Source organism: Marmota marmota, unplaced genomic scaffold (assembly GCF_001458135.2).
Source record: "Marmota marmota marmota unplaced genomic scaffold, marMar, whole genome shotgun sequence".
NCBI classification, from domain to species: domain Eukaryota; kingdom Metazoa; phylum Chordata; class Mammalia; order Rodentia; family Sciuridae; genus Marmota; species Marmota marmota.
The window spans coordinates 30,501,629-30,524,517 of NW_025999932.1; the positions used below are offsets into that span (position 1 = coordinate 30,501,629).

The 22,889-nt window shown below is 41.1% G+C and overlaps 1 protein-coding gene across 4 annotated transcripts in view; it reads right to left on the reverse strand.

The window, feature by feature from the left end:
* Nucleotides 1-8,053: 8,053 nt before the first annotated feature.
* Nucleotides 8,054-22,889, reverse strand: part of Dclk1 (doublecortin like kinase 1) — a 327,730-nt gene continuing 312,894 nt past the window's right edge. For all 4 annotated transcript variants that reach the window (XM_048800837.1, XM_048800838.1, XM_015484208.2 and 1 more), the window contains one exon: nucleotides 8,054-13,698. In XM_048800837.1, the coding sequence (XP_048656794.1) occupies nucleotides 13,534-13,698 (165 nt within the window). In that variant the 3' untranslated portion in view covers nucleotides 8,054-13,533. The remainder of the gene's footprint in view (nucleotides 13,699-22,889) is intronic.

Here is a 22,889-nt window from a genome sequence, read left to right on the forward strand (position 1 = left end):
ATTCTGATTTTCAGTGCTCATGTGCATGATGTCTTTTCTCTCTTCAGGGTCTTCTCCTCAGCTAGGGACCTCCAGGCTTTCCTGCTCAGACCTCTTTTCTACTTATATTCATGAGTCCCCTCCGAATGGCATCCATCCTTTAAGGTTTCCACAATTGCTTTTGGTTCGCTTTCCAAATTCCTGTGTCCAGCCTCCTTTGCTCTTACTGACTGCCTTCTCCTACATGCTGTGCAGGCATCTAAAGCCAAGGGTCAAAAGCAACTCACTGCCCCGCCCCCTCCATGCTCCTCCCCTTACCCCCTCCGTCAGAGCACACTCACCCATCACTGACTGGCTGGCCTCCTACACATTTCCCTAGCACATTTCCTCCTGTCCATCTTTATCACCATTGCTCACTTTAGGACCTCACTTGTCTTTTCCTAAAACATCATGAGTCCCCTAACTGATTTTCTACTTCATGCTTGTTCCTTTTTACACAACCACTCTATTGACAGAATCATCGTTATGAAACGTAAGTCTGAACATGTTGCACCTGTCTGCAAATCTTTAATGCCTCTTCATTATTTAATATGACAAAGTCACCACCATGTCCTCACTAGCTACATTTCCCACCATGCAAGACCATGAACTCTATGCCCTAGGCAGACACATTTAGACACATCTTGAGACTGTGCAAAGCTGTGAGCCTGTCCCTAGATGGTGTCCAAGCTTCTTTCTCCCTTGTGTAACTTATGGCCTTGGCGTGGAGTCACCAGAGAATGTTTATGACCAGCTGTTTGATGCTGGCGAAGAGATCTCTACTGAGAATGGCTAGCCAACAGGAGGACCATTTTGGATGGAATCAGCTGCAATTTCTGAACTTCAGAATTCTCTGTGCTGGAAGACTTGGTTTACACTTGGCTTTTCGATGTGGCTGAAACCAAAGGGAAGAAAATGTATGTCTTCCCAGGAGAAGGGGAATTTCAAACTCTTACCCTCAAAAAAGTTTTCATCTGCTGCATGAAATGAGCCCCTGCCTACAGTTACACATGTGGCCTTCGTGGGACCCCATTGATGCTCTCTATCTCACCAGATCAGGAGCACAGCAGGTTCCCTCTGCTCTCCAGAGACTGGTCAGCCTCCTCAGCAGGCGTAGTTCTGTCAGCCAAAGCAACAGGAAGAAAGAAAGTCAATATTGGAGGGCAACTGGCTGATTGCTAAAGCTGGGCCTTGTGTGGAAGAAAGATAATGGTCTGGTGATTTCACACGTAAACATTTTTAAGATGCCAATAGCCAGCAGGCAGCCTTTCACATCAGATATCTGTGAAGAGCATCAGCATTTAGGGAAGGCTGGGAGACAAGAATCCCCCTTCCCCCAGCAGCAAACACCACAGCTTGGACTGAAGGAGGGAGCTCCTTTTTTCCCAGTGCCCATTGTGCCGTCCTGATTTACTGCTGAGGCTGACTGCTCAAATCTAAAGTTACTACAGCTGCCTCTGTGCTTGCGTGAATGATGAAGTGGGAGACAATGCAGGGGAGTAAATAGAGCTCTGGGAGGCCAGCCCCGGCCAGGAAGTAGGTCCCAAGTTACAGCAGACTATTAAGACTGACATTGTGGGAGAGGAAGATAATCTTTATGGGGCTGAAGAGCCAGCAAACACTTAGAAACGGGGAAGCTGCCAACAGCAGCAGGCTGGTGGCACTGCATGACACTGGCTCAACAATTTTAATCACCATGGCCCCCAATACATAGGTGCACACACATACCCTGCCCCCCTAAATACAGCTCAATACATACATCCATGCTTATACACATACATACCTATGCATAAACACCTACATACCTATACACACATATGCACATCACATCTGCACACACCACACCCACAAACATACACATCTACACACACCGCCACCCACATACACACCTTCAAACTCCATGCATACCTCCACATGTACCCACAAAGACACACCTGTACACCTACACACATAGCACATACATGCCTATACATATGCACACCTATACAAAAAATACATACATACATACAATACACAAAAATGCACACTTTCAGGATAGCCAGGCTAGCAATGGTAGCAATGGCTCCCCATGGCCCTGAGGCTGTACAGGGGAGAAATACATAATAGAGGACCAAGAGCAATGCCAGCTGTCAGTTCCTCAAGCCAAATTTTGATGCTTTGGAACTCAGAATAGAAAAGCTACACCTCTCTGTTTGAAGATTCCCTGGGTTTGTGATTGGTCCTGGTTTGGGGACATCTCTCAGGACATATTCATGACCCACAGGACGGTGCAAAGCAAACAGCTTCCTGCTGGGAGCCATTAGCCAAGTAGGTATGACAATTTCCTTGCCAGCGTACCCCATGTTGCAGTGACATTGAATGTAGGTGACCTTGCTCAAGGACCAAGGTGGATTAGGGTGTTCCCGGTTTAAGATAATCGGGTTTAGGGCGTTCCTGGTTTAGGTTCCAGGTTTAAGGTTTAAGATTATTCCTGCTGGGAATAGGGCGTATCCTGCTGCCTGAGTTCCCCTTGAGTTCTCACGGGATTTAGACAGTATTTTTTGGGAGACAGAAGCCCAGTGGAGGTGGATTTGGGCAGAGAACGTGGATTTCCCCAGAACGTGTTTGTAGACGGCTGGTGTGAGTTCGGGAATAAAGAGTTGCTGTTTGAATCTACAAGCTGTGTGGTGGCTCGTGATTGTGTGCCCAGCCAGACTGCGGCATTTGTGCCCAGCCAGACTGCGGCAGCTTCCCCATGGACCATTTCTTTGAAATGGCTTCTGGTGTGCTAATCGGGTGCAGGGCCTCCCTTGTGAAAATTAAACTAACTGGGCTATTCTCATTTCCTCAGACCTTAAGAGGCATGGTCAAGGTCAGAGTATGTCCAGAGGCCAGTCTGGATTTAGGGCCACACAGAGAAGTGAAGCCACGAGTATTTGTGGTGAAGAAGCCACGTGGTTTTCAAGGAGCGCACGTGCTTCTGGAGGGGGGAGCAACCCTCTCCAGCACCCTAAGACTCCTCCTTTCCCTTTCCTGCCTCCCTTAGTCAAGGCACACTTACCAGATCATCCATATAAAATAATTAAATGCTGCTGATAGGTTTTGCCTCCGACAAATTTTTTTCTAGTGCATTTTCTCCTCTCCTCCATCCCTGGCATGGAACTGAATTTGACCATGCCAGAGGTTTATGCAGTTGCTTTTGCACAGATGAGTGCAATTGAGCATACATGCTGATAGGAGGAGGCATGAATGGGCCCTGTAGGACTCTGGTCTCTCTCCTACCTGGAAATTTCCTATCCATTAGAGCAAGTCTTGCTGACAGATTGGGGACAGAGCTGGGTCGGATGATCCTTGGAGTGTGATTAATAGGAGTGATCACTTAGGCCCAAAGGGCACCGATGCCTGCTGGACTCTGGTTTGAGGAAAGGGTCACAGAAACTCTGGGCAGCTGACACTGAAGATACCCAAGGCACATTAGGAATAGACACCGTCTCGGAAGCATGATTCCCATGGTCCATAAGGCTTGGCTCTCCCTACATTTCTGAATTCTTCTTTGGGCATTCTGGACACTTTGGTTAAGAAGATGATCCTTGCTTCTTGGTCCTAGGTAAATTTTCATCAGACTTTTCTAGTGCAAACATATTGAGAGAGGAAGGCTCTGTTGTCAGAAGGCCCAGAGAGGCAGCAGGATAAAGTCACACACCCCTGTCAGCAATATCTTTGCAGAAAAGCATGCTGAGGTGTGGGCAACTTCAGGAGAAGTCACAAAACAACTAGGCAGGATGAATACTTTGGGCAAATCAACAGAAGAATTAGAATGGTCTCATTAGAATGAGACCTCCTTCCTATCCAGGCAGGGATGTTTTCCAATTTAAGAAACCAATGTGAACTGTTATCCTTCTTCTATAGAGTAGGTAGAGACAATAGAAGCTTTTTATGAAACAAAAATGGTTTGCTCAGCAAGATAGCCGTGGACATAGAAATGTTATTTTAAATTGGAACATCACAACTGTGAGAACAGAAGGGACCATGTCAAGAGAGAAAATTGAAAATGTCTGAGTTGGTTTGGGCCTTGATTTACCTGTTGAAAATGAAAGGATATTTCAGATTCTGAACAATGAGCCAGCGCTGTCAAGTTCACTGCTTAATCAGAAGTGTCCAGCAAATTAATAGGTAATTCTGATGGAATAACGAAACCTCTCTGGGGCAGAACATTAATTATCACCCTGCTCTAAGGGAAAGGTAACAATGTGGATTTGTCCAGGAAGAAGGCAGGAGAGAGCTATTTTCAGGGTCAGTGGATTTCTTCTTGCCCACCCCCACCAACCCCAGGACAAAGAGAAACAGCCTAATAGTGTTTTCCCCCTTGAGCTGATGAGCTCTGTGCACAAGAGATTCCCCTGCTAAGGGAAAGGATTAACATATGACCAGCTCCTTTGTTTGCCTTTGCTATTGCTATGCAGGAGCAACTGGGATCCACCTCATTGTAGCAAAAGCCTCTGATGCTCCCTCAGGGGCCATCCACCCTGCTTCACTTCCTCCTTTGCCAGCCCTGGGGACCTGATATCTGGGCTGTTGTCATTTCCATGGTTACCTAACACATTCTGAGCACATTCATACAACTAGGAGATAAACCAGTCCTTGCACCCATTTTCCAGCATGAGGGCTGGGATTTGTGAGGGCTAGGCTGTAACCTGCTGTCCTTGGGATTGGCCTTAAACTCCATCTAACTGGGCTCCTCCAGGGTCTCTGAGTATGTGTTTTCACACACCGCCTTCGCCCTTGTAGTCTGGAATGCTTTCCTCCTCTTTTTTTTTTTTGACTGATCCCTGCTTCTCCTTCAGAACCTCACTCAGGAGTCTTGCTACAGTTTCAGTATGTCCCTGAAACCCCATGTGTTGAAATTGAACCTCCATTGTGAGGTATTGAGGGGGCAGAAACTTAATCCAACTATGGTGTTTAGAGGCAATTAGGGTTAGGTAAAATCATCAGGATAGAACTCTCTTGATTGAATCCTGGTGGCTTTATAAGGAGAGAGAGAACAGACGACAAACATACACACTGGGGCTCCCTGGTTCTTGCCATGAGATGTCCTGGGGCCCCTCCGGACTCTGTTAGCAAGAAGGCCATCACCTGTATTTGCAGCAGGCCACAAATGTATTTGCATGTGACTGATGGCTGGCTTGCAGGCAGTCTGCACAGTCTACACATGCAGCTTCTTGACCTTGGACCTCCAGAACTCTGAGCCAAAATAAACCTCCTTTCTCTGTAACTTACCCTGCGATATTGACTAATACAAGCTCCTCCTCCAGGAAGCCTCCTCTGAATGCCCTCCTCCATGGTTAGGTAAACCAAAGTGGTCCCCAAGTGTCTGACTGTGCTAGATGGCTAATCTGTATATACTTATTTCCCACCCAGGCCTGTGAACACAGGATAGACAGTGGTGAGGTGTTTTATCTTGTGACCCCAGGGGGTCCAGCAGAGGAACTGGCACATGATAGGAACTTGCTGGAGGTGGGAAATATATGACTTGCACCAGGTGGCAGATAATGGAGAGGGAGTGGGGAGTTCCCAGGCTGAGATTCCCTTCAGTCACCCATGTTCAGGCTACGTGCTTCCCTGCATGCGTGCGCACATGTGTGTATGTGTGTGTGTGTATGTGTGTGTGTGTGTGTGTGTGTGTAGTTGAAGGGACCTTGAAGATCTAGGAAGAATAAATAGATAAGGAAGTATGGGAATTAGAAGTTTCTTAAGACATGTCCCACCCCTGCTTCCAAAAGGGGAGTCATTGATGGCATCTTATTGTCACCATATCATAGGAGGATGTACCCCTGGGTATAGAATGTGGAAGAACTGAGAGTCATGTAATATCCATATGAGGGTAAGCTGCATGAGTCCCACAGAACATCTCCAGGAATGGGTTTTGAGGAACGCACACTGAGAGACTGATATGATATCTCTCTTCTTTTTAAACTCTCCAAATGATACACCAGGTCTTAAGGCTGTGGCAACTTTGCTCTCATCAGCTTTTATTTCTTTTCTCCTTCGCTCTCTCTCCTTTCCCCTTTTCTAGGATTTTTCTAAGGGTGCCACTGGAATTGTAATAGAGCATACAGCGGGCCACAAATATATTTGCATGTGACTGATGGCTGGCTTGCAGGCAGCCTGCACAGTCTACACATGCTGAGAGCCAGTCTTGGGCTGGTAGGGATGCGGTGCTCCTGACAAACTTGTGTTCGGCCATCTGTGAGTGATAAATCAGTCATCCACCCCATGGACATCAGGGGTAGAAGATTTCTCACTAGGATAAGAGCCTTAAGAACAGGAGTTGTGTCTTGTTTGTCTTTGCCTGCACTGTGCACCACTCCTGCACTGTGCACCACTCCTAATAGGGCCCTGTTAATGCTTGCTGGATCCATGGACATAGTCCAGTATTACTGAATGATAAGAGGTTAAAATCTCATGCTAATTACAGATGGCAGAGAGGACTCTGGGAAGCCTTCTACTTCAGAACTAGGAGCGAAGCCAAGAGTACCACGGGGTGTGTGTACCATCGAACAGGCAGATGGTAAACACATCCTCGTGTTAGAGATTCAAAGTTGCCATAAATGCACAGGGTCTTGCTAGGTGTGGGTGTATATGTCATCTGAACCTTGAACTAAGAGTCATGGTAAATGACACACCTTGCAGTTCAAGATACATTTTCTTATCTTTAAATTCTTCGGATCCATAGTAAAAATAAAAAGGGACAACAAAGTTTTCCTTTTCTTTTCTGAGCCCAAATGCAGTGCTTTCCATGGCATTGGCACTCACTCAAGAAACATTTGAATGAATGATTTGGAAGTGCAGGCAAGCTGGCTGGGACATCTGTCACAGTGCTGATGGCCAGCGTGGATTTGGCTGGTCCAACTGGCTGGGTGTGGCTCCTTGTCTTTTTTTAGCACTTCTCTTGGAGCTGGAGTAGTGGGCCACCTTCCGAGATAGAGCAAAATCTTTCTTTCATTTAGGAGATGCTCTAAGGAAGTTTCCAGGGTGCACCTGTACCTGTTTCTTGCAATCCATTTACCTCTATATCCATGACTACTTTTTCTGTACATAATGAGTGCTGCCTTTCCAACTCCCGGTCCAAATGGCCAGCAATCGTGAAAGACCTTTCCTTTCCAATTCCCATATGTGACAGTTTTATCATCTTCAATCCCAGAGTTGTGTTTGAGGTTTTTCATGTCAAAGTCATTTTTTTTTTTCCCTGATGGCAGATTTTTGGCGAGGCTGCCATCTTTATAAAACAAGGTAACGGTTCTTAGGAAGCAATCACTTTAGCTATTGTTTCACAGCAGTTGCCCGAAGAGTCTAGAAAGGGCCTAGTGATTTCACTACAGAAGAGTAACAGGGGAAAGAGCAGCTGCAGCAGCCTGTGGATGGCACGGAAGGTGACTGCTAATTTTACAAGTGCGTGGAGATATTCTGGCACCTTCTAAAAGACACCAGGGGACCCGCAGTCACTCTTCCTGGCTGACTTTTCAATCTCCTAGCATTGAGAAACTCAACAGGAAAGAACTTCATTCCACTGTGCAGTTTTGCAATTTTCTCTAAGGTCAATATTACATGTGGAATGCCTAATGGGAAATTGCTATAAAAATGGCAGCTAATTACAGGTTAGTGGCTAAAACAACACTCTTCTCTGGAGAGCTTGTGCATATAGGTTGAAGGATAAAATAGGGCTGAATGGTATTTGATTTCTTTGCGTTTATCCAAGTCACTGGCCCAGGCAGGAAGGTAATATATGAAAAGGGACATTTTTGGAATAGCTGTTTTTGAATTATGCTCATGAAATACACACTGTGCTGTGGAGGACATGTGGGAAAGCTACACTCTGACCGCATGACTAATTTTTAAAGCCTCGCCTAGAGAGAGTTTCCCCCAAGAACACAGCTGGGCTATTCCTTCGTGGACCGAATGTGTCAATTCTGAATTGAACTAAATGAAATTTCACTCCATGATAGCAACGTGAACTGAGGAGTTAGACCCAGCAGCTAGGGTATTATGTAGTAGTTCATACACCAAGAATTATTATTTTATTAACTTTAAGAACATGTTTTACATAAAAACAGGCAACATCAAAAAAGCTCAGCTAATAAATAAACATATCACAGATGACTTCATTCCACATTAACCTACATTTATTAGCTTAAACTGAAGGATTAGGAAAAAATTGGATCTCATTCCACCTTTAATCATAGACACAAATCATTTGAAAGTTATTTCATTAGGATTCTGAAAATCAAAGATTAACCTACGCCATCTGATCCATGCAGCAAGTGATAAATTCAGTATTTTCAAAGGAAACATTGATTTTTTTTTCTTCTTCTATCAAATTGAAACCTTTTGGAAACTTGTTTAAGTGCAAGTTTCCAGTCCATCTTTTTAGTATGCATGAGCAAAATACTATTTAATTTCACACTCAACTAATCTTTTAATAATTTTCTTTCAGCCAGAATGAAAAAGGCTATTATTAATTTCCTAATAAAATTTTTTAAAAAAGTTATTGAGGATATGACTCTAACCTTGGACCAGTTTCAATTTCTTTTTATTTATTCTGAGAATACATCAAAGATTAATGTCAATGGCAAGTGAGAAATTGTCCCTAGGGAACTATTCAAGGTCTTTTTCTTACCACATTTGATTGAATTGGAATGAAATGACATTATTAGAGTCTTTAACATCACTTTTATAATTCTACTTTCTTTTAATACCAACAGTGAAGGCTTTAGAACTATTACTTTAAATTAATAAAGTATATCACAGACAAAAATATACAATTTTACATTAAAGCAACATTAAGGGTCTCAGTTGACTAAAAAAAGAATATTAAGGAAATTTACAGATATAGTTTAACATTGGAGATTGCTTTTCCTTTAGGGAAAAAGAATGAAACTAGATCTCTCATTTGTCTCTATGGGCAAGATATTGCAAACCTCATGATCAAAACACCTGCCAGTTAGATGCTCACTCACTGAAAAAATCACCACACCAGCCTGAGAGTAGAAGCCAACAGCAACAGAAAAACAAACTAAGACACTCCAGCCAGAGGCATTCTAAGTTTTTACACTGCATTTCCTGTTTCCCACCAGTTTATGACCCTTAATGTTACTGAATGGATGGTTGCATATTTGAGATGACTAAAAAATAAAAGACTGGCTTAAAAGCACCTCCTCCTTCAGTGTGTAATTACATACAAACTAGAGATTCCATCTGACAGTCCCAAGGACCCGTTTGTAACTGTTCCATGCATAAGCACCATTGAGCCAATTTTTAAAGCACTTTTGCAGTAATCAAATGTTTAGTGTGTCCTCAAGTTTCATTGATTTATTTGCTTTTAAATAAAGAAAGTGTGAAATGTATTATTTTATGCTATCCGCATTTGAATTGACCAAAAATGTTACTTTTGGAAGTGCTTTTAGTCACTATTTTTCCCCATTGGACTAGAACAGCTTCATGAAATTTGATGATTAAATAAGGAAATCCATATATCCAAAGAAGCATATATCTGACCCTCTATACTGCATGCAAAGTAAGGGTCTATTTGAGTGTATTTTCCCAAACTCCTAAGGGAAATGGCAGATCACACGTGTGGTAAAGGCTGACCTTTGAACTGACCAAGTTTAAAAAAAAAATCTTCGGAAAAAAAAAAAGAAAAGAAAATAATGTAGCCGTTTACAAAATGAATAACTTACTAATTATAGAAAAGATACGTTATCTACATTGGATGCCGGGTGATCCATTAAAAACATCCACAACAAAGAAAATACATCCAAATGAATAATGATGTTAAAACTATCATCCAGGATCTGGTTATTTTACAAAATTCTGAAATCACAATTAAGAACACATACTGGATTCTTCTTCTTTTCTTTCTTTTATCAGGAGAGATGGAAAGAAGTTGGGAAGAGAGGGAAATGAACCTTCACTCTCTGGTACAGACCCTGTATAGCAAACTTTGGCCTGGAGCACATTTTTATGGTCAAATTAAAAACCTTTGAGAATAGGAGTTTATCATGGAAATGCTGACAGATCCTTACCCAGAGAAGGGCTAGGGGCAACACAATAATATTAAGAAAGCTCTCCCTCAGCACAATCCAGCTTCGACTCAGGGGATACAGTTGTCTAAAGGATGCCGTTGGCCAGCAAACAACCGTGATTTAATGTGCTTGAGCCTTGGTATACAGTAGCGCCGTGACCCTCAAAGTCAATTTTTCTTTTTTCCTCAACTGAAATATGCCTCAAAGGGTAAAGGATTGCAATTTTAGCCTTCATTCATGGATATATTGCTTTCTTTCAACAATATCTGAGGGGCCTGTTAACCACCACCGGTGGGGGTGCTGAGCAGGTTGCAGGAAGGTTTCATTGAATACAAAACACGGAGTGTTTTCAGTAATTTATTCACATTTTTTTCCTTCTGCTTATTTTAATATGCACCACGTGTAAGTTAGATGAGGGCTACGGTAAAAACATTTCCAATGACTGTAATCTTACTTTTCCTTCTAACGATCTGGAGCAAATCACATATTCATTGACCATGATGAATAAAATGATTTCTGCTACAATATTGAGAAAAAAAAATGTGTTCATTAACATGAACAGTTCTCATCTACAGAGATGATTTACACGATGCAAATAATGAAGGAGTTCTTCCTCAGCTAGTCTACTATTGAACTGAAAAGATGAATCTTAGAATTCCCTTGAAAATATCATATGGTTGGTCATATGTCAGTAAAGGAAAGACAGTTCCCATCACCAGGCCACCACCATAAGAGCTATATTCAATACCTGAAAAAAAATATGGAAACACTTGTGGCGATGAATAAATTGGTAATTACGGAGATACACTGCCGTAATGGTACATATTTGTTCTATGATAAGTGAAATAAAAAATAAGATCAATTTGGTTATAGAAATTCCTTAAAGAACACCACCACTTAATTATTTCAAACTTGAACTATCCCAAGAATGTCGAGAAAAAAATGAGAAAGCACTGGTTAAAAGCAAAGCAATCTGGATACACCAACGTCATCGGCATGCCTTGTGCTTGTCTATTAACCCTCTGAGTACATCTCTGACATTCGAGATCTTGGTAGCTTAATGCTGGAAAGATTCCATTCCATCTGATTACTCAATATTTCTACTTGACAGGTCACATTCCACTGTTTATTCAGCATAGATCACTCCAATTCTACAGGGAGGCATCGGGATCCTCATGCTGCATGGTCCCTGCATTCTTCTGAGCTGCCTCTCTGCAGCATGCTGAGAAACACTCCAGAATTCCCCTTAGATGATAATGGAAAAAGGCCTGAGACATGCATTGTAGGTTCTGTACACTCAATACTGTAGCAACACACTTTACGCCCATGTGTGTGGGGGGGATTCAGAGGGGAAAAAAAGGAAAACAACAATCTACTGCAAGTAGGTCTCTGCCATAGGATTTTTTATATTCACATATTTAGAGTTGAGGCCAAGCTAAAAACCTACTCTTTCACCTTGAAACGGCACTTCACTTAATAATTTCAGAGAAAGCAGTAAGTTCAGACCAGTTCAGTATTCTTTACTAAAATGGAATCAACCTATACACTGACATATTTCCTGGTATTTTGTGCCCCTTGCCCCCCCTCCAAAAAAAAAAACAATTCAACTGATTTGCTGGTTTATGCTACTCTATGATTTTAGGTGTTATAATTTCTGGATTGTCTAAAAGGAGAGAGATAGGGAAAATTAAACCCTTAGTAAAAGTGGAAGAGCGAAAAACCTAGGAGTTTTGTGTTGCAAAGGCAATGAGATGTGATTTGATAATCTATCAGAGCATAGACCACAATTTAAGTATTGAAGGGTAAAAAGTAGCAATTGAAGTTCAGTGTGAATTTGGAAACAAAGAACTGAATATAGAAATGTAATTCAGAAATTTTAAGACTCTGTGATATTAAAGCATATTCAAAACTGAAGAAATAAGTACTGCTCAGCCATCCAGATGCAAATTTCATGAGATATCACTCACTGATTATTCTCTGTATCACAGAGCTGAGCAAATCTTAGGAGAACATTTGATTTGGGACCCTGCCTCTCCTCCTCTCTGAGTTCTGCTGTAATGAACAGGAAATGGTAATCCCCTGTTCTGAAATGGGATATGTTCCAGAAGAAACCCAGGCCTGGAGTTTCTCCTACCAGTGAGAGATTTGGTAATAGGAGTGGAAATTCGGGTCTCAGACCGGACTTAGTCCAAAGGAAAACAAATGTTTCCGCACATGGTTAATGATAGCGGTATATTAAAAAGAAAAATCATCTTGGGGAATGGAATTTTTATCCTTAGGGCCATCTTCTAGGTGTTATATCCTGCTCTTCCAGAGAGACTATATAAAGGTGCACATGGAATTGGTTTAGAACATTCTGGATAGTGTTCCTACATGCTTTCTCCTCAGCCACCTTGCAAATCCCTTGCCTCTAGCTCCACTGTGCCCCAGCTCTTCCATGAATGGATTTCATACTATGTGTGGCTTTCACACTGATGACCACAGAACCATGAAAAAAAGCAGATGAGAAAATGTACAGGATCTTCTTTCCTCTTTCCATTTGAAATCCCAGCCTTATTGAGCACCTGGCAATTTATTGCTCTTTTCCACCAGTTGTTTCTTTCCTGTAGATGTTTGATACTGAGCAGACAGACCCTCCCTCACCAAGCACAAGATAAGCCATGGTGATCCCTGGAGGGTCTGTGCTGGCACTAGCAGCAGCTGATGTAGAAGCAGCATTTCTGAGGCGTCACCAGTACATCTTTGTATGGAGACAGTTTGTGGGGAGAGGGCACCGACAATTTCCTGGGTCAGGCTGTTTGCCACAAACCCAATTCCCTCCACTCCCCACCATGCAGGCCTCACTGCAGCAGATGGTTATACTTCTAAAGAAGAAAAAAAAATTCCCTTTTCCTAATAGGATCATGAAGAGGAAAGAGGGGTGCATATGCTGAAGTTATAAACCTGCCATGTTCTAAACCCACAGAAAAGGACAAGCAAGAGATCATTCTAGATCCCCTTCTTGTCTGGACGTTTCAGCATTTTAATAACACCCCTTGATCTGCAGTAAAATCAAGAAACATGTGCGTGTACATCCAAAGGCCTGAAAAATTCCCCAGCAAGGATTCTCAATAAAATTCTATGCACTCAGAGGGTTAACATGTGCTATATTACATACTGCAGATCCTAACTTGACTGATGAAAACATTCATTGCTTCTATGTTTAAAAAAATTTGCAAATTAGCTTTAACCCTTTGAGGACCCTATTAGCAGCAAATTACCATCTTCACAAACGACACGTGCCATCTCATTCAGTAAAGGGAAATCGCTACAAAGATACCCGAAAACACACTTTCTCTTCTGCCATTCAAGCATTGAGCGCTAGATAGATCAGATGAAACTGTTTCACATAAATTTTGGGGAAAAAAATCTCAGAGTCTCAAAGGGTTAAGCTAGGACTTTGAGTAAAAGGGGCTTATTAAAAGGGTGAGTTGGGGGAGCGAACAGTCTCGGAGGAGCTCGGGGAGTAGTCTTCCGATTCCGAGTTGAGTTCTGGCGGAGCTGGCTGCGCCTTGTACCGGCTCCTCACATCCTGGTTGCGTCTTCGTCGGAAAACCTGCCTCTCCTTATCAAGAGCGGTGGTCTAGCAGGGGCATAAAATGAGAAAGAGGACAATTAGGCCGAAGGCAATGGCAGGAGGAACTCTTTCTAGAACTTCCTGAAGTTGGAAAGATATGCTGGCCAAGTTAACCTGTCCGTTATGGCTCATGTTTTGTCAACAGTCGCCACGGTTGGGGAACTCTTTGCTCCCACAAAAGGTGCTCCTTAGACATCTGCAGACACAGGCAGGATGGATGATGTCACAGGTTGGAACTATCCCTGGACCTACCCAGGCTTCTGCCACCTCCACATCTATTACCCTTGGTGGCTCCCAGGCTGGCCAGGGACATCCCTGTGGCAAATGGTAGTCTCAGTCTTTTTGTGTGTGGCATTTAGGGATGCTCCCCGGGAAGCCCTGATCAACATGCAGCTGAGGACAGCTGAACAATAAGGATGAAAAGGTGATGACGTTGCTTGACATGAAAACAGAGCCACAAGCTCACCCTGTTCTTTTAGCACCCCCTTCACTTTTAAATGATTAATACCATTATCTATTATCTTATCATCTATTGATGAGGAGGAGTGTCTGAATATCTGAAATTGAGCATGGCTTTCAATGCAATTAAACCAAATGGAAGCTTTTCCATTCACAAAGTTCACTTGGCAACGTTCATTTTCATCCTAGCATGTGGCCGTTTATGAAAACTGTGATTTGCTTTTGTAGGTGTTTGAACTCCTAGCTCTATGCCTCATTTTCCAGAGGAAACCTCAGATGATCCCCAGGATGTTATCTGACTATAGCTCTGGAAGTTATTACGACATCAGAATGAAGAACAGCATGACTTCATCACAGATTTAATGGGTGTGGGGAGGAAAGGGGTCATTATAGCGAAACCTTACACAGAAAGCAGAAGAGCAGGTACAAAGCCTGAAGAAAAATATAGAACACATATAAAAGTCGAAGGCGTGCTTGTTTGAAAGTCCCTCTTTAAAAGGTTGTAGCCTGGAGGTTATTCTGCTTTTAAGAGATTACTTTTCTTCTATAGGAATATATGCCTCCATTTTTTCCTCTTGAAAATTTACTGTTAGCTTCTTCAAAGAACTGAGATAAATTTATAGCCAGCCTGGTTCTGAGAACAAAGTGAAAACTAAGCCCCTCATACAGTTGTGGTATAGTATTTAGAACAATCTTAGATCTAAAACGGAGCAATCAAAGTCCCAAAATGAAGTAATAAAGAGAGAAATAGAGACAGAGTGTAGAACCAGTATAGTAAATGGCTTCATTAGCCTGAACCGTTCTACTTTAAAAACTATCCACACACTGACTAACAGTGTTACAAACCAATGAGGACAATAAACTTTAATAACTCACTTCTCATTTCACTAGATAGCTAATACTATGATTCAATAACTAGTTTGTTGAAATGTCTACCTTTGATTTTTCTACTTGTTGAATTTTTAAGGACCCTCGTATATATAGTTCTTTGTCTTATACTCAATGATTTTATGATATTTTCAGTATCTTAAACCTAAATTCCTAACTTTATTTAAAACATTGTAAAGTTACAACACATGGTATTCTGCTTTCAAAGCAAACTGAACATGTTCTGTTTGTGTGGAGTTGAATGTTTGTAAAAAACAGATGTCTATTTAGTCTGACTTACATAAAAAGCATTCTGTTGTTAATCCAAGGGTAATATAAACTCTTCTCCTGGTCATAAAAATAGTTCTATTTCTACCTTCTTGAGGAAGAAAAAAAAGTCACTGGTGTTGGGCTGCATTCTGACTAGTGAACACAGGCAGTCAAATGTGGAAAAGGAAAGCACACAGGGCCAGTGGCCAGGAATGGCATGTCCTGTCTGTCACTGGCTGTGAGAACCATTCACTCAGTTCTCTCATCTGTTAAATAAGGACCTGGAATATTTTTTTTCCCTTCCTTGAAGAGTTGCTGTAGGTAAAATGGATGTATAACTGCTTTATAACACTCAAGACTTCCATAAATGTAAATTATTCATTTTTTTTTTTGTAAACGAGTATTTTTAAATTAGGTAACTGCAGGTCACAAGAAAGGAATGCAAAATTACAATCTAGAGTACTTTCCCTCCCTCCCTCACTACATTGGCACTGTCTTGATATTTAATATACTTTTCCATTCAATGATTCAATAACTGACTTGTTAAAATTGACATCTACGTTTCATTCTTCTTGTTGAATTTGTATAGACTTCATAGATGTACCTTTTGGTCTATACCTATCAATTTTATGATATTTAGGAAAATCCACTCAGTTATCCAAATCACGCTCTTGGCTGCAGTCACTGAAATAGGACATTTCTTCACAAATACCATAAATTCAGTTTATGCAAAAGCTGGTGACCTTAATATTGAGCCCATGCTTGGATGATCCCATTATACTCATTTTTACCTTCATTTCTTTAAATCCTTGGAAGAGCAATCATATTCTCTTTGTTACTTGTCCCACTACCAGAGAACTCTTGTCCTGTTCCTGTTTAAATGGTCAGTTCTGCCCACTCCTGCCAAACTTGCTAGTTAGCAGCTTTCTAAATGTTCACCTCTATAGATGAACTTTCATGCTCAAATGCTCCTGAACTTTCAGTTGCATGGTTTCCCAGTATTCTCATGACACTTATTCCTGGAAAGATACCTGGGTCATGAGCACATGTCATGGATTAAAGGTGGCTGTTTCTATTAAATCTATAGACTTAGAGTCGAAAAAGGCTGTATAATGCTTCCTTGTCCAATGCTGGCTCTGCACAGTCAGGGAACTGAGGCCCAGGCATGAGGAGAGACTGGCCCATGTTGTATTGCTAACTGGGAATAGAAGTCACTTCTGCAGAAGGCTTAAGCAATTCCTTCCCATTTACTCTGAAATCTAGTGGAACAGAATAAAATGAAGTCCTTGCACTCTAGTAATTCCCCACTTCTCCAATTCCATCCAGAGTGGGCTGAGAAGACCACAGGGACACCAAGGATCAAAAACAAGGGTGTTCCCATGCTGCTGATCAGAGAAAATTTTCTTAGGAACAGTAGGTCAAGATCCACTGAGTCCAACCCCATTCTAAATTTAAGGGAGTGTAAACTCCTAGGGAGATCTTGTTCTGTGACAGAGATGCAGTTTCCTACTCATCCAGGTTCTCCTAATAGTCTCAAAAAAGACTGTGACTAACGTTGAGTGATCCCAACCGATTTACTCTCAAAGATGTTGGAAAGGGTTTCTCTGTCCACAGGCCTCTGCTCCCTGGGCTACTCTATTCTCAGCTCTGTGGACTGGTTCATTTTAGAAAGTTCTTCCTTTTTTGTTTTTACAACAGTCTGGTACATACTGCTATTACTCTGCATCCTGCCTCCACAATCAAGTCTGTTTTCTTCACCACACTGTAGGCTTCTTTGAAAGATCAAGTCTTGGGCATCCTCTCTGTATTCTCCACAGTTCACACAACAGATACTCTATAAACGTTGTGGCTTTTAAAATATTGGACAGTCCAACAGAGGTCACCAATTTCTCTCTGGAGCACCGAACCCCAAGTACCTCCTGAACACAGCTGACAGGTCAATTTCCACAAGGTTCAATTTATTTACAATTTCTCATAAAGTCCAATTCCTTCTCCTAACCTTGGCAATGTGCTTACAATGAAAACTTCCAGTGTCTAGTTCCCGTTATTACTCACAATTATTCTGTGACATCAGTTGGCTTATTGTCTCCCTTTGAGCAGACACTGGATTTTCTAGTACAGAATCCATTTACTCTGCTACCTCTATTAGCCATTTTTAAATTTCCCTTTGAACACCTCTTCACTTCCATACTCTATGATTCCAGTAAAGATGACCCTCGCCCATCTCTGGGGATGGGGCAGGAGTGGGTTTGTAACCTAGGAACAAGCCCAAGTTAACTTCATTCCCTGACAGCCATGATTGGCTCAGATGGGGACACTACCTAGTCATAGGACACAGTGAGACCTTTTGCTGGGATTTCACTTTTGCAAAGAACCCCAGCTTGGAGCTGCTTCTCACATCCTGATACCATGTGGATTTAAGATTAAAACCAACTTGGAAGCAGATTTGAAGGACAAAAGGAAACCAAGCTTTGAACAAATCCATCCATCACACAAACCAGATCCTACCCATAGACCTTTCTGGTTATGTAAAATAATAAATTAGCTTCTTGCTTAATCCATTGTGTGGTTTGGGGCTTTTCCCCTTACCATCCAAACAGTCTTGCCATAGCTCTGAGTGTACTTTAGTCATTGTCACCTCTGAATTTTGACTCAAACTGTTCACCAACCTGAAATGACCTCTCACCCACTGCATCACAGTTTTTTTTTCCCCCTAAATCCCTCAGGCAATAATTGCCTTGGTTTTGGCACTTAATTGCACGCTGACTTCTTATTACCTTTTCTGTGCACATTTCTCCAACATCATGTAAATTCCTCTATGGTACAATTTCAAACTTCCCTACATCTTCCAGAATGCTTAGCAGACTGTGGTATACATATTAGACATGTATTGCATACTTCTTAATTAATATGTAATTTTTAGGTGATTATGTACTTTCTGAATAATGAAAACACAAAATAGAAACCCAAAAAACTCTATGACACAAAAAAGTAAGAAGTTGAAGTTACTGAGTCAATACTTATGTATGCAATTTGTTTCTAATGTCAAATTCTTATTTCAGATAAAGTGGATATTCTTTTATACTAATGCATTTACCCATTCAAAAACATCTCCTCGTGTCCAAGCTCTTATCACAGTAAGCAGCATCATTTGTCTTTAGAGTTTCAATTGTGGCTGTAAAGTTAACTTGCCTCCACACGGATGCATTCACCCTTTACAATTGAATTTTGTAGCCCCTGAATACAGACCAGGAATGAACAATTCAGCAAGAAAATAGAATATATAAATATATACACTGTTATATAGTTTTGGGGAGATACTGTCATTAAAAATGTAGTCCAACTGATACCCCCGAAGCATTTAAAACATAATTTGTCCTCTGAAGGGTTGCACCACAAACTTAAATTCTGGGCCCTTTCAACTTTTTCTGACAAGCAGTCTTACTCTATATTAATCACAAAAAATTTCCAGATGTCATTTTTTTTGAATTCAGAGGTACTCTACCATTGAGCCAGATTCCCAGCTCTTTTTATTTTTTATTTTGAGATAGGGTCTCCCTAAATTGCCCAGGTGTGTACCACCTATCTTTGTAAAGTGAGTATGTCTTCAGGGACAGGTTTGATGTTCCATTAACACTTCAAGACTTCCTAACAGGTTTCTTACTTTATTAGTTATTTTGTTCATGGCTTGTAGCTTTGGTGGAATGGGCATGCATGAACTTGCGGTAGAAATCTCAAGTGTCTCCTCTATAAGTTACCACTTCATTAAGAGTTCCTGAGAGAACTGAAGACTGTGTTATCACATTTTGGTGCTAATTATCACAGGTTAGAGGGGAGTAAGAAATCTCTTGAGATTCTGGTGTTGGCTGGTACCACCAAATATGAAGCTCTAACCTAGTTACTTTAAATATGTATGTAATTGTGACCACTATGCTGTGAAGTGGGAAAGAACTAGTAGTTGATTAAATGGCATGGAGAAATGAACTAATATAAACCTGTTATACACAGGAGAAATGCTGTATATGCCTACCTCAAACTGTAAGCCTTTGACTATCAAAAGCCCCTGATAACTACTAGAGCAAGTGTGAAATTGAATTTAGTAAAATAATGCTGGTAACCTCAGCCTGTACTCAGGTGGTCACATGCATGGAAGTCTTAGAGAAATTAATATCCACCATGTTTCAGTACCTGCTATAACGCCAGGCATACATAAATAAAAGGCAGTGCCTGCCTAACCAGGAGATTTATTCCAACAATAGATCTACCTAATGAATTTGGCCAGTGGCCTGTTCTGTTACAACGAAATGATGCTGTCTTCCACACAGTGCTTGGATATTTTAAATCCTTGTTTCCTGATATTAAATTTGGAAATTAGCATAAATTCACATGAACTATCCATCTGGTATATCCTATGTAATGCTAAAGGGAAATTTTAGCAATACAGGAGGAAGGTCAGGAAGGAATCAAGAATATGAATTGCAGCATTAGTTTTGTGTTTGCTAGTCGGAATCACCCCACATCTCCATAATGCTTGTCTTGTCGGGTAGCTTTAGTTTAATCCCCTTGGTAGCAGCAGTAGGTAGTAGTCAGGAGAATTAGCTTTTTGTCCTAGCTCAGCTAATTATGTGACCTTGGACTTGTTTTCTAACCACACAGAGCCCCAGTTTCCACACCCATAGACTGAGGGGGCGGGGCTATCACTCATGATCTCTAGGGAGACTTTCACCTATGAAATTCTATGCATATGCTTAATATCACCATCAATCTACCATAATGGGTTACGTTTTTCTCTTAGCAAACAATAGGCCTTAGAGTCTATGGATCAAAGATATTTCTGTTCTGCAATACAGGCAGGATTCACAAGGGATGTACCTCATTTTAGTTGTGAGGCAATGTTTTCTGTCACAGCAGTAATTATTGTATTTAAGTAACTGCATTTTTCAGAGGCAAACGTTGACTGCTTTTCCCTTTTTGCTTTTCTTAATTTATTGCTAGCCATCACAAATAGTCTTCATTTCATTAATAAAAGAACATTATTGTGCATTTTGCCTTTTAGTCCATCCATTATTCATACTACCTAGGAGACTGAACCGGGGATGCAGCTGCTGGGGCATTAATCTCAGGAACCCTCTCCTTTGCTTACCCTCACTCTGTAGGGACTCAGTTACAATTTGCTTGCCATTTTGGAAATGTTTTGCTTGCTAGTAAAATTAAACTGACAAATCGATTGAAATATTCACCTTCCTCATTTTATTGGGCTTACTGTCATGCTTATTGCAGTTCTGTTTTGTTTTGCTTTCAGATCCTTTTGGGGCCTTGGCAGGATCTGCAGAGTATCTGGAGACCTGGCATGGATTTTTCCTAGAGTAAAGAAGACCATTAAAATGACAAGAGGCAGCCTGTGTGGGACGTAGTTGAGTTGCCTTCCATGCTACTTTGTAGGTATGACTCTCTTAAATACTATTCCTCATTTTCCTGGGAAAGCTGACCCTGTGCTTCTGTATCAGCAGTCTCAAACATAGGCTTCTTCTGCTGAGCCAGTTTTTAAGAGAATCCCCATTAGCCCAGGTCTACACTTGGGATTCTGATGGCTTCCCATCAGAGTGTTACAGTCACTTAGGGGTTAAACTCAGGCCTTCAGTGGACAAAATTCATATATGGCTTCTGCCTGGCAGCCCATTCTTTCCTACAGAAGCCAGAAGCTAAGCAGAGCTCTCATGGTGATTGCTCTTCTTCATTCTATCGAGGTAGAAACCACAGGGATTGTTTGTCTTAAGAAAATCTATAAAAATTTAGAACTTGTTTAGCAGGTGACAGATTAACTCCTTTTATTGCAAAAACAAATTTAGCTTTTCAAAAGGCTTACTTCTGGGTTGGTAAAAATGGAATGTTATCCTAGAGCATCTCATGTGACTTGATTGCCCAAATTTTAAAGTATCCCAAACCTTTCAAAACATATCTATCCTGAAAGTCAGTGGAAGAATAATCCCATCTCTGGACAGTTCAACATTTCACTTATTCATTTAACAAATATTTAGTGAAAGCCTATTCAGTGCCTGGCATTCTTCTGGGTGGTGGAGATAGTTTTAGCAAGTCCAATGAGTGATCTAATGGAATAAGCATCATTACGGGGGGTGAGGGGGGATCTTTACAGATCTTTACAGAGATCGTTACAGAGTTGGGAAGATCTTTCTAGGAAGGGTCAGATAGTTAATAATTTAGGCTTTCAGACCATAAAATTCTCTGATACAACTATTCAACTTGGCTATTGTAGAGTAAAAGCAGCCACAGGCAATTTGTATATGAATGTATGTGGTTGTGTTCCAATAAAGCTTTATTCATAAAAATAGGCAGTGGCCTAGATTTTGTCAATTGTATCCTAGAGGAGAGTTTCTCAAACTTACATCTCATTGGGAATTTTTGGTTCTGGATACTTTAAATGAAACTTAATGTTAAAAATTCTCATGAAAAATAAAAGTTGCTCAGTAATTTATTCCAGTCAGAGCATTAAAAAAAAAAATCATGATTCTATCTTAGTCACACATTCTTTGATCTTGAGAGAGATCAAGTTTCTCAGGAGACAGCCTCTACTCTAGAGTGGATAATTTTTTTTTGTTTTTCTTGGAAGTGAGGAAAACACAAAGCTATCTTTTCTGAGTTATTTTTTGGGCTGGGTCTGTGAAGACTTTTGTGTACATACAGCCCACCATGGATTTGGAAGCCAGATAATACTCTTCTCCTGTTTCTAACTGGGGGAAATTGAAAATCAGAGAAAGAAAGAATATAACTTGCCCAAGGTCACTCTGCAGGAAGCAGGGCAGACTAGATCCAAACCCAAGGTTTCCTAACACCAAAGCCACAATCTTTAAATTCTTTCCCACATATTCACACCTGAGAAAATCTGAATCACATCAATGAGTTTGATAAGGAAACTTTGCAAAATATGGCAGGAATGAGTATGTAGGAAAGAATGTAGATGTTCACTGCTAAATCAAAAAGAGGGAAACCAATGTCAAAGTTATAATACCACATGACAGTCAACCAATAAGGAATCATCAAGAATCTCAGGAAAGTGTATACACTCTCAATTCAATGTATACCCAATGAATAAGGGAATGCCATCGAATTTTCTTATTTCCAGTTTCAAATACATTAAGTTAAAAAATAAAGATTCATATATGTTGTTGGAATCCCCTCCAAAGGGACCTCTGAAAACAAAACAAAATGAGTCAAAATTACACCTCAAGGAGCAATCCACTTGTTTGACTTGGTAAAACAACACAGATGACTCACTATTCCCTTGTTTATTTCAATGACTGTTCACAATATTGCAATAGGCATAGGACTGGCTCACCTTTTAAACTTCCTGACTTAACTCATTCCTGGGTATCAAGGTACAACTGCAAGACCAATCCTCATTATTTTCCTGAGACCTCTCTTATTGCAGTTTGAGTTTATAAAACTTAATCTATGCCTTTTTTTATGTGTTAAGCTTAACATCACCCGCCTCTGATGCCACCACCTTTCTGATACACAGGGAGCCTCAGAAGGTCATGGTTGGGTGATCAATTCCTTGCTGGAACAGAGGCATCTACATTGCA